An 11,703-nucleotide genomic window follows, 5' to 3' on the forward strand; every position below is an offset into this window, starting at 1 on the left:
GGGTGACCTTCAGTCCAGTTGGTGTTGTTTGCCTCTCCTCAGACCTGGCTGCAGTCTGCTGATTATGGAAGAATCTGCAGTACAGAAAAGCAAGAACAAGCAGACCCCAGACCCACTGCAAACACTAAATAACGAGACGACTCCATGTGGGTGCCAGACTTAAGGAAATCTTTGTGCAGAAACGAATCGTGTTTCTCTCCAGAGATTCGTGGGATGATGTTTGCATGCTTCAGCTCCACCCTGAAGCTCTGAGTCTGCCATTGGATTTTACCATTCAAAGTGAACTCCGATGGAGGGCGTTCTTAAATGCAACACGGCGCCACCTTTTGATTACAGTCTCTCACAGAGGGCCTCACCTATTACTGCTGCACTTTGCTTAAGTTTAAAACAACTTACAATATCAGATCACAGCTCATCATTTTCGTACGAAACTTGGAAAAAAAGAAAGTACACTTTATTGATCCCCTTGGGGAAATTCCTCTCTGCATTTAACCCATTCACTCAGTGAAGCAGTGGGCAACCATTGGGCGCCCGAGGAGCAGTGTGTATAGACAGTACCTTGCTCAGGGGTACCGCAGGGTAGCTGTTCAGTGGATTTGAATCACCGGCCTTTCGATCATGGGGCCACCACTCTACCTACTGAGCTATCCCTGCCCTAAAAAACAGGATGCTATGTCAGAAATTGACTGTGGTCAAAGAACAAATTTTGATTTTAATGAGCCAAATAAAAAGAATCACATAAATTAAAAAGTCAGCGACAAACAGGTCATAAGACATTTTTACTATTAGTAGGGGAGACCGGGGATAGTTGTAACATTTTTGACATTTCTGTCTGTAAATTGAAGCTCTTTTAAGGTAGTGGATTCAAAATGTAATGCAAAGTATTTACATGTCTCTGCTATTAAATAGTGCAGTTATTTTCTCTGCAGCACAATTACCCATTGCATGGTATGGTCTCAAACACGAAGAGTGAAATGTTACAATTAACCCCATAGTCTGGGTTAGTTGTAACATATCCTGGGGTGAAATGTAACACAATGAAATAAGGGTACTAACAAAACATTAACATGTAATCTTTGTTTATTCAACACATGAATGCACTTACATCCATTTATGTAGCTATGTGTGTGTGTGACAGAATGCAGAAATCTAGCTTTTGAACATATTCCAACCCCCCAAAAAAGACAGGTTATGGAATTTTCTGAAACTGAATATTTCATTAATTTTGGTTGGTCTTCCTTGAGTTTGGCCTCATTGGATCAGTGGGCATTATAACCTACAACTCTTGCACCAATTTTGAACATAACAATGAAGCTGAAAAAATGTAGTTGTTCACCAGCATCGCAATTCCATTACTTTTTATCATGGCTTACCTTGGTGTGGTTTGCAAAGTGCTTCAGAAAGATGAGGAAATCTGTTTCTTGCACCCATCCTGACTTATTTCCACTACCAGTACTTCCTACTGGTCCATCTCTGACACAGTGGTCTGCATAATGTATGTGTGGGAACACAAACAGTGGAGGAATTGTGTTGCCAATGGCATTAACCACATATACAAATGCGACCAGTGAACCTCTCTCTGCTGATGTCGTTGCCCCAACTTGTTTAATATAAGTTAAAGTAATAGTGTGGTAAGTTGTAACATCTGCATTATTGTTACAACTAACCCAGACTGTTGCTGTTACAACTGACCCAGACTCCTATAGCCATGAACTAGCTAACATTACAGGCAACGGCTAAAACATTAGCACTAAAGACCTACACAGAATATATCCCCATAGACATACAAATAACATAATTTAAGTTTGATGAGTTTAACTGCAAAGCAGATAATGCTATTAGAAATTGAAATAAAGTAGAAAAACTTACTTTTTGGCATACAAATTACTTTTTTTCATGTTAAATTGTCTGTGTTTGACAAAATGTGCTGATTTTTCACATGTGATAGCAGAACTGAATTGGGCATGTACAGGATGAGTCACATCATTTGAAACTTAGCCCTGATTGGAGAAATTGGAAGTGTTACAACTGACCCACGTTACAACTATCCCCGGTCTCCCCTACTTTTACTTTATTTAAATGTTGCTGTTTGTACGTGAGATTATAGATAAAGTTTTATTGGGGATAACCACAGTGGGGGTCACGTGTTAAAGTTGCAGTTAAATAAACGTGAATGAAAGAATCTGCAGGAAATAAAGTTTCATCTTTTTTAAACTTCATGATTTTTCCGCCCCGCCCCCTGTATGTCAGCGCGCGGGTCTGCGGACGTGGCATGCGTGCTTCCTTCTTTCCTCTCGTGAAGAAGGACCAATGAGAAAAGAGTCCGCGGACAGCAACCCTCTGACATCACCGAGGGAGCATGACGTATAACTGAGGTGGACCAATCAGGTCGAGGGAAAAGTCTGACGCGGGCTCTGATTGGCTGCGGAGGCCCAGAGGCGGCTCCGCGGGGTCGCAGACAGCGGGGCTCGGTGTGAGGAACGAGCAGAGCAGCGGTCGCCAGGTGTAAGAGTAGCACGCGCACAGGTGAGAGGAGAGCAGGTGAGCTGATGCTCCAACAGCTGTAGCGAGTTTGAGGCAATCAGCAGTTTTATGAATATTAAACAGAAACTGTGATGTTTGTAAAACCAGAGTTTATTATCATGTGACTGACGTTTGCGAGAGAAGCTGACTGTGAGTGAAAATATTCAAAGAGGAATTTAAAGCTTAAAACGTAAACTTTGTTTCTGTGTGCGTGCGCGTGCGTATGTCTGTGTCTTTGTATGTGTGTCACAGTGTGTGTCAGGATGGTGCGTCCAGTGCTTGTGTTCCTCATCCTTGCTGTGGTGGTCAGCAGCAGCAGTAAGCCCACAGAGAGGAAAAGTCGGGTCCATCATGAGGAGCCTCTGAGCGCCCTTGAGCATGACGACCAGAAAAACTTCGACTACGACCACGAAGCATTTTTGGGTCAAGAGGAGGCCAAAACCTTTGAGCAACTTCCTCCAGAGGAGAGCCAACGCAGACTCGGGTGAGTTCAGGTCATCTGAAGCTTCGCCTGGTTTTTCTGAGTGATGAAGAGAAGCAGGCCGGCCTCGGCTCTCCACATTGAAGTACAGCCCGATCAGACTGTGGCTGAGCGCTGTGCAGGGACAGGGTCCACAGGGCATAATGAGAAATTCAGACAATCACTTCCTGTAGCTGTGTCATGCTGACCGTGAGGAAATAGACGTCCTCACTGGTCGAATCGTCTCCACCTCCAGCTGCTGCAGACGCAGGAGAAACTTTACAATTTCAACTCACATACTCAGCTCAGCTGTGTTCACAGAAAACTCAATACAATTAAAATAAAGTCCAGTGTATTTCCTGGACCTGTGAGCTCAGTTTGGGTTCAGTTAGGTTAGATATTTCTCAAGTCTAGTCTTTATTTTTGTTGCCTCTCATAAAGATGTTGTTTTTGGCTTTGCGCTCTGGTAATTCGTGTCTCTGCAGCATCATCGTGGATAAAATTGACACTAACCGCGATGGTTTCGTCTCTGAGGAGGAGCTGAAGGCCTGGATCAGAAATGCTCAGAGGAAGCACATCTATGACAGCGTGGAGCATCAGTGGAAAGACTTCGACTTGAACGGCGACGGCCGCATCAGCTGGGACGAGTACAGGAACGTGACATACGGCAGTTATCTGGGTCAGGACTCCATCTGAGGTTATTAGGTCTTCTTTGATAAATGTTATTGTGCTGTAATCAATCTGATCAGGTCTCTCATTGCTTGGTTCCAGATGACCCTCCAAAGGAACCAGAGTACAACTACACCTACATGATGTCGAGGGACGAGCGGAGGTTCCGGGTCGCAGACAGGAATGGAGACCTCATCGCAGACAAACAGGAGTTTACCGCTTTTCTTCATCCTGAAGAACACGAGTACATGAAGGACGTCGTGGTGCAGGTGAGACTGATGTCGTGGGGTCATGTGACCCACTGTTTCGTTTCAAATATTTAACTTTCTTTTTTTGTCACAGGAAACGATCGAAGACATCGACAAGAATGGAGACGGGTTTATCGACCTGAAGGAGTATATCGGTGAGGTTTTATCGATCAGGTGGAGCATTAGAGGAAACAGGAAGCAGCTGATCTGAAGGTCAGGAGGTCAGGCCTTTACCTTATCCTGACAGACGGACTAGACAGTGATGGTCTCATGGAGCCTATGCATGCTTTTTGTGATGTCAGGCAGCAGGGGGCAGCACTGTGACGAGCTCGCTGCTGAATACCACAAAATTTACCTGCGGCTGAATTTATTCTGTGTGCTGCAGCTTTCCTTTTTATGATTAGCCAATCAGAGTGCTTGTTAGGTGGAAGTGTGTGTGTGTGTGTGTGTGTGTGTGTGTGTGTGTGTGTGTGTGTGTGTGTGTGTGTGTGTGTGTGTGTGTGTGTGTGTGTGTGTGTGTGTGTGTGTGTGTGTGTGTGAACAGACTGTAACCAAACAGATAACAGATTTAAGTTCCTCTTCTAAGTTTGGTCACTTCTTGTCACGTCCAATTGCCCCTCCCTGAGCCTGGTTCTGCTGCAGGTTTCTTCCTTTTAAAAGGGTGTTTTTCCTTCCCACTGTCACCAAAGTGCTTGCTCATAGGGCGTCGTATGATTGTTGGAGTTTCTCTGTATTATTGTATTGCCTTGAGGAAAATGTTGTTGTGATTTGTGCTATATATAAACAAACTGAATTGAATTGTCGTAGGTGACATGTACATGTCTCAGGACGGCGAGGAGGAGCCTGAGTGGGTGGCGACAGAGCGTCAGCAGTTCTCGGAGTTCAGAGACAAAAACAAGGATGGGAAGATGGACAAAGAGGAGACGATGGACTGGATCCTTCCCTCTGACTATGACCATGCCGAGGCCGAAGCCCAACATCTGCTGCATGAGTCTGATGCCGACCAGGTGAGGCTGAACCAAATGCGCCCCTCGCAGCTTTCGGTTTACCTGCTTGCATGTGTAACAGCTGATTTTTGTGTCTTCAGGATGGAAAACTGAGCAAGAAAGAGATTCTGGACAAGCATGAGGTGTTTGTCGGAAGTCAGGTGACAGACTTTGGAGAGGCGCTACTGCGACACGACGAGTTCTAGAAGGTCACATGATTGAAGCGTCGCTGGAACAAACTGCTTCTGAATTTTGGTGGAAACTTTATGGAGATAATTTATTTTTAGAGCCAAAGAAGAAAAAACAGTTTTGATGTTCAACAGTTACTGCCAGGTTGTTAGGCCAGACTTTTTTATTTTTCGTATGTGTTTTTGCTCCTCACGAGTTTCTGCAGTACAGAAGCGTAAAACACTGACCCGCCATTTTCACTAAAATCCACTTTTATTTCATTTAGCGTTGAAGAAAATTATGTCATTGGGACACAGTTGGACTAAAAGGAGTGCTCATGTGATTTCAGGTGAGAGCGCCTTACTGTCGTAGCTGTGTTGGTCATTTGGAAAAAAATCTCACGTAAACGTTTTACGCTTCGTCCTTCAGAGCGTTGCCACTTTGGAGCAAATAACAAATGGTTTTTATAAAGATTTAAAGATGCCTTAAAGCATAGGTGTCAAACTCTGGCCCGCTGGCCTACTGGTATTATACAACTACCATAATATATATATATATTGTTTAGTATTAAGCTTTGCTTGTTCCATATTCAGTTTTTCAGCAAAACTTGTTTGAGTCCATAAATCTGGAGGAAGATAATTTTTTTTTTTTTTTTTTTTTTTTCAGTAAATATTAATGTTAGCCCGCGACCTTGTTACAGTTTTGAATTTTGGCCCACTGTGTATTTGAGTTTGACACCCCTGCCTTAAAGCTTAAAAAAATCTACAGACAAAGTCTGAGTTTTGTCGCATTTTTACCTGTTTATCAATAAAAAAAAAATAAAAAAAGTGAAACTCAGAGTTTGGTTTCGTGAACGTTTTATTCAGAAAGTCTAAAGAAAGACACTTCACTGTTTTTAATGTTTATTTTTGCCTTTTATCTAAACACGTATGTTCTACAGGAACATAGATATCAGCTGATCGTGTGTACGTATAAACTTTATTTACATAACGATGAGAATACAGGAAACATTCGTCCTCCAAACTCGGACCTGTGAAGGTCCTCTTCAGCTCAGTCACGCCCTCTTAAAAGTTCTTTGTGTCACTTTGGTGTGAGCATTAAGAAGCTGTGGACACTTCAGTCTTTGTGGAAACTTCGGAGGATTCGTCCATTGTCTTTCCAAACACCATCTCCATGATACAGCCATTAAACTGAGAACAGAACAGAAGAACTCATCATCACTTCAGTAGCAGGGACAACTCAAACTGTCAGAGAAAAGCTGCGAAAAACTAAACCCTGCGTTCTGCACTGTGTTATCTGAGTGTGCTCACCTGTTTGTTCATGAAGACGTAGATGAGTGGGTTGTAGACGCAGGCGCTCTTAGAGAAAAACGCCGGGATGGTGACAAGTCGATAGTCTTTGTTTTCATCTGTGGAGTAGGCAAAGTAAAGAGCTGCCAGGGCGTACGGGCCATAGCAGGTGACGAAGGACCCCACCATAACGATGATCATTCTTGACACCTCCTTCTCCGCCTTCTGGGTGGAGGCTGACTCAGCCTGCTGGGCTGCAACCTGCAGAGGAAACAACAAGGCTAAGCTTTAATGGAGTGAAGTTCTCAAGCTCCAAACACACTACCAGCACAGAGACTCAGTTAATCACTTAGTGCTGGCTGATTGATTGATTGATTGATTGATTGATTGATTGACTCACTGCTCTCAGAGCACCCAGCAGCTGGGAGTAGCAGAAGATGATGATGAAGAGAGGCATGATGAAGCAGGTGACCATGAGGAAGTGTGTGTAGCTGCTCGTGTTGTACTGCTCATTGTGAGTGTACCAGTCGGGTCCACAGGAGCAGCCCAGACCTTCAGGGATGTACCTACCAACACAGACAGTCAGCTCACCTGTGCAGGACACACACGGCCAGAATCACCTGATGCCTACAGTACCTGCTCCAGCCAAAGAAAGGTGGGCAGGCACAGCCGATGCCCATGAACCAGGTGAAGGCCACTGCAGCCAGAGCGTGATTTGAGCCAAACTTAAAGGCTCCGAACGGTTTACAAATGACCAGGTACCTCTCAAAGGAAAGCACCGCCAAAGACCAGGCGGTCACCAGACCTGAGGAGGAGGGAGAAACACACCATTGCACCTGCACACACCTGTACACATCCTGCCGATGGATTGGGTGGTTTACCTGCCACGGAGCCCACAGCACTCTCCAGAGCACACAGCGTGTGACCCAGGAAGAAGTAACCTCGCATGGAGGCTAAGAACACCTGACTGACAGAGAAGGTGACGAAGATGAAGCCGGACAAGGAGATGTTGACAAGAATGAAGTTGAGTGGGACTCTGAGCTTCTTGTACTTCATCGTCGCCACGAGAACAATGAAGTTTAAAGGAGTGCCAGCAAAAAAAACAAAACCCATAAAGGCGGCCTGCAGGTAATAGACCCAGACAGGGGCCAGGTAATACTGGGGCCCCTCAAAGGGACTGACTTTGGAGATGTTCTCGTACAGGTGGAAGTGTTTTCCCATTGTGACCCTGAGCTCTTTGCCGCTGCCGCTGTGTCAGCCTCTTATATACGCTCGTAAACCACTTACAGCAAAGATTATGCTGCTGGGATTTTTCTAAACTTTCAGGATTAAGAACTTCTGACTCCTTAATCTGCTTACAGAAGGTTTTCTCTGTGAACACACAGATCCACCCGAGTTCACCTCACTGCTCAAAAAAAACTTTGTGCTTTAAAGGTGACCGCAGTCGCATGCACGTCTTATTTAAATATTTATTTATTATTTTGGTAAATGGCTCTGGGATTAGCCCTTTAACTCCAAGGAATTGAACCTAGAACCATGTGGTCAGTGGATGAGTTTTCCCTCTTTTTCCAAACAAACTTAATTTAATGATTGATTTAATTAATTAAATTGTTAGTGATCAACACATACTTACAACAGCAATCATATTAACAGCCAATAACATGACAGTAAAACTTTAATTATGCTAAATGATTTATCTGTACTCTTTAAGTTTGGTTACACGTAATAACTAGAAACATTAGCATCCCGCCAACCAGCTCACTGTTGTGGAGAGGTCAGTGGGTGAGAAGCGAGGTACACTTGGACAGGTCACAGATTCAAACAAAGATCTCTTTTAGTGAGGCAACAGAGCTGACTGTTGCTCTGCTGCCAACTCTAAAAATCCTTCTTACAGATGAAGAGGTAAGTCCCTGCTGTGTGATATGGTTTGTGATGGGTTTATAAAGTTTTTAGTGTAATAAACACAAGCTGTTGTCAGGCCCACTGCAGGGCGATGAAGACGCCTGATGATGAAGAGCAGCAGCAGGTGGCTGACGGATCTAAATCCAATAAGAGTCTTTTGTTTTTCCGTGTGCTCAACTTCCGATGTAATCCGGATATTTCAGATTTACCTGACCAGGTGATCCTCCTCAATCCTCCAAATCCTTAAAACATCGTCACACAGTCAGATTAGAAGACTCACGACCACTGAAACGGTTAAAGGGGTTCAGCGTGAGGAAGACTGTGAGGAAGAGGAGGAGGAAGAACACTAAGCCTTTAAGAAAGAGCTGTCCTCCAACCTTCATCACTTCTCCTGCTCAGAGTCCGGAGAACGTCGCGGACAAGAAGAAACTGCACTGTCTCCACTTCTGTTGCCCATTTTCATCCTGGACCAGACTGAAGAGGAGACACATTTATTGACTGATCGATTGATCGATGGCTGTAATGATTGCTGACCTTTAGAGCGGGGGCTGTATCATAACCAGGCTGTGAGCTGCATGGAGCATGGGTATGATACGACCTCAGTTTGGAGGTGACTTGCAGCCTTAAAAGACTGATTAATCACTGATGTATTGACTATTGATTACTTGCTACTATGGATTATTGATTAAGCTCCTGGTGGTTCAGGTATGAAGACCGGAGATTATGTCTGCTGCTTTCACTGTTTAATGTTAGGTTTCTGTTTGTTGTGAGTCTGTGCTGTAACACTTAAAGGTCACAGTGGCCTCAGGTGTTCATGTATCCTGTATTATTTATTTTCATCTTTAATGTCTGTTAAATAAAAAAGAACCTGCTGATCAATGAAGTAATTTGATTGTGTGAATCATTACTTTACTTCAAACATTTAAATGAAACTCAGAAGCTGTTTTGGTTTAATTATTATTTTTTAATAAAATTCCTTTTTGGAGCATTGAGGCACACTATTATTCATCAGATTTATTATCCTGTTATTACAGTTATAACTTCAGAAATGTTTTTAACTTCCAAACTTCTGATTATTGAAACTGAATCAAACTCCAAGCAGCTCAGTTTTTTTCTGTGAATAAAAATGCCCCACTAAAATGACTTATTGATCAATCAATGCCCTAAATTTTGTTCACAGATGACTTGCCGTGTTTCTTTGGGTTTTAGAGCAGTTAAATTCGACTCGATCATTAGAGCTCCGAGCACGTCATCAGGTCCCTGAACGTCTCTTTATCCAGGATCTCTTTTCCTTATAGGGCTTCATTTATACTAACATCATTAGTCAGGGTCAGAGGTCACAGGAAGTGGGAGATGAATGCGAGAAATGAACCCAAGGTTTGTCAGTCTACCTGAGAGTAGTCGCCACAGCCTGCATCAGGTTTGGTTTAGTTACAAAAAAAATAAATCTGGAAGCATCAGAAACATGTCAGTCATAAGAACTTTAGCTCATATCATCAGCTGTTGTTGATCTGTCTGTAACTTCCAAGCCTGAACAGCTTCATTAAAATCAGAAATGAAGCTGAGCAGATGTTGCCACTGGTAAAACTCTTTAACATTGATGTCAGTGATGAAACTAACATTGTACCTGCTACTTGTTCATGTTCCCCTAATAAACGAAATGATCAAAAGTGTATTTGTATTCACTCAGATTATCTTTGATATTAAAGTTTGTTTGATCTGAAACAGTGTGACTGCACACGCACACACACTCAGGGTTAAATGTGATGATTTTAAATGTGTGTAGGTTCTTCAATATCCAGGTTCAGCATGTTAATTTAGTAATTACAAACATTTCAAGTGTAAATGTTTGTGAACATATTTATTTTTATTTGTACTCCTCCGTGTACGATCCCCTCCGTAAATCGCCTTGCTGTAGTGGAGGACTTTTGTGTCCCAAGTATCCATGGAGCTCTGTTGGCTTGGGGGGCCCGGTGGTAGGGCTGCTCAATCTGCTCAACATTTGGCAATAAACCCTATTCGGATTCTTCTGAAGTGTGGCTGGCCTCTCTGTCACAGACAGGGTGAGGAGTTTAGTCTTTTGAGAGGGGCTCAGAGTAGAGCTGCTACTCCTCCACATTAAAAGGAGCCGGTGCGGTTTTAGATACAGGCGACACGGGCGGTTGCCCGGGGCGGCATCGTGGTGGGGGGCGGCATCACGGGCATCGTAGTACTCATGCTGCCCCGACGTCAGCCAGCGCATATTGGGAATGGCATAGGCACCGATCGGTTTTCCCTCGCCCATTTGCTGGGAGTAAGGGCGCCCTCCGTTTGCCAGGTGCGCCTGCTGCTTGCGGCGCAGAGAGGAGAGGGCGGGGCGGCGGGGGATTCACTGGCTGGCTGGAGCAGCATCTAATAACCAACTCGCAAAATAAAACAAAATTAAAACAAACCAGCAAACATGAAAACACCAGACATTATGATACAGATTTATAATTTGCACCGATGTTTTTTCTAAATTCTATACACAAAAAGTGAGCGCGAGAGCCTTCGGTGCGCCTGCTCGCTGCTGAAGTCAAAGTAAACTTTATTGTCATCTCCGCTACATACAGTCCAGTATATAGAGAGACGAGGCTCCAGTTACAGCAGTGCAAGTAAACAAACACTATATATAAGAAGAGTAAGAAAATAAATACACACTTTAGGACCAGGGGTAAAGGGATCAATAACATCCATCCATTCGCTTCCGCTTATCCTTTTCAGGGTCGCGGGGGGGCGCTGGAGCCTATCCCAGCTGTCATAGGGCGAGAGGCAGGGTACACCCTGGACAGGTCGCCAGTCTGTCGCAGGGCTAACACACAGGGACAGACAATCATTCGCACTCTCATTCACTCGCACATTCACACCTAGTGGCAATTTGGATTATCCAATTAACCTATCCCCAAGCTGCATGTCTTTGGACGGTGAGAGTAAGCCGGAGTACCCGGAGGGAACCCACACAAACACGGGGAGAACATGCAAACTCCACACAGAAAGACCCCGGCCTGATGGTGGAATTGATAACAATTTAAAATTTACAGTTTGATGATTTAAAGCATAGGTGTCAAACTCTGGCCCGCGGGCCAAATTTGACCCGCAGCCTAATTACATTTGGCCCGCGAAGCCATACCAAATTACTATTAGAGCTGGCCTACTGGTATTATACAGCTAATATATATATTGTTTAGTATTAAGCTTTGCTTGTTCCATATTCAGTTTTCCAGCAAAACTTATTTGAGTCCATAAGAAAAGATTCATTCTTATATCTGGAGGAAGATTTTTTTTTTCAATAAATATTAATGTTAGCCCGCGACTTTGTTCCAGTTTTGAATTTTGGCCCACTGTGTATTTGAGTTTGACACCCCTGATTTAAAGTCTCACACACATAAGCCATCAAAAGGGGAGGGGGGCCGGCTGCTTCCAAATAGAGCACATTTCAT

At 43.9% G+C, this 11,703-nt stretch overlaps 2 protein-coding genes across 3 annotated transcripts; one reads left to right on the forward strand and one right to left on the reverse strand.

Annotated features, from left to right (window-relative positions):
* The first annotated feature begins 2,427 nt into the window (after positions 1–2,427).
* Positions 2,428–5,893, forward strand: calua (calumenin a). Of its 2 annotated transcripts, none has more exons than XM_085436977.1 (7): positions 2,428–2,541; positions 2,776–3,007; positions 3,469–3,662; positions 3,755–3,921; positions 3,995–4,055; positions 4,708–4,907; positions 4,988–5,893. In XM_085436977.1, the coding sequence occupies exons 2-7, from the start codon at positions 2,787–2,789 to the stop codon at positions 5,090–5,092; spliced, it is 948 nt and encodes a 315-aa protein (XP_085293103.1). In that variant the 5' UTR covers positions 2,428–2,541; positions 2,776–2,786; the 3' UTR covers positions 5,093–5,893. The 2 variants fall into 2 exon arrangements, with proteins under 2 accessions (XP_085293103.1, XP_085293102.1); XM_085436976.1 differs by having other exon boundaries at positions 2,428–2,526.
* Positions 5,894–5,973: 80 nt separating this feature from the next.
* On the reverse strand, positions 5,974–7,564 carry opn1sw1 (opsin 1 (cone pigments), short-wave-sensitive 1). The gene is made up of 5 exons (XM_085435963.1): positions 7,225–7,564; positions 6,980–7,148; positions 6,744–6,909; positions 6,365–6,604; positions 5,974–6,244 (listed from the first exon to the last, which is right to left on the reverse strand). The coding sequence occupies exons 1-5, from the start codon at positions 7,562–7,564 to the stop codon at positions 6,152–6,154; spliced, it is 1,008 nt and encodes a 335-aa protein (XP_085292089.1). The 3' UTR covers positions 5,974–6,151.
* Between the last annotated feature and the right edge of the window lie 4,139 nt (positions 7,565–11,703).

This window comes from Copadichromis virginalis, linkage group LG17 (genome assembly GCF_057382275.1).
Source record: "Copadichromis virginalis isolate Kocher_CV1m ecotype Utaka linkage group LG17, C_Virginalis_male_GT1.1, whole genome shotgun sequence".
Lineage (NCBI taxonomy): Eukaryota > Metazoa > Chordata > Actinopteri > Cichliformes > Cichlidae > Copadichromis > Copadichromis virginalis.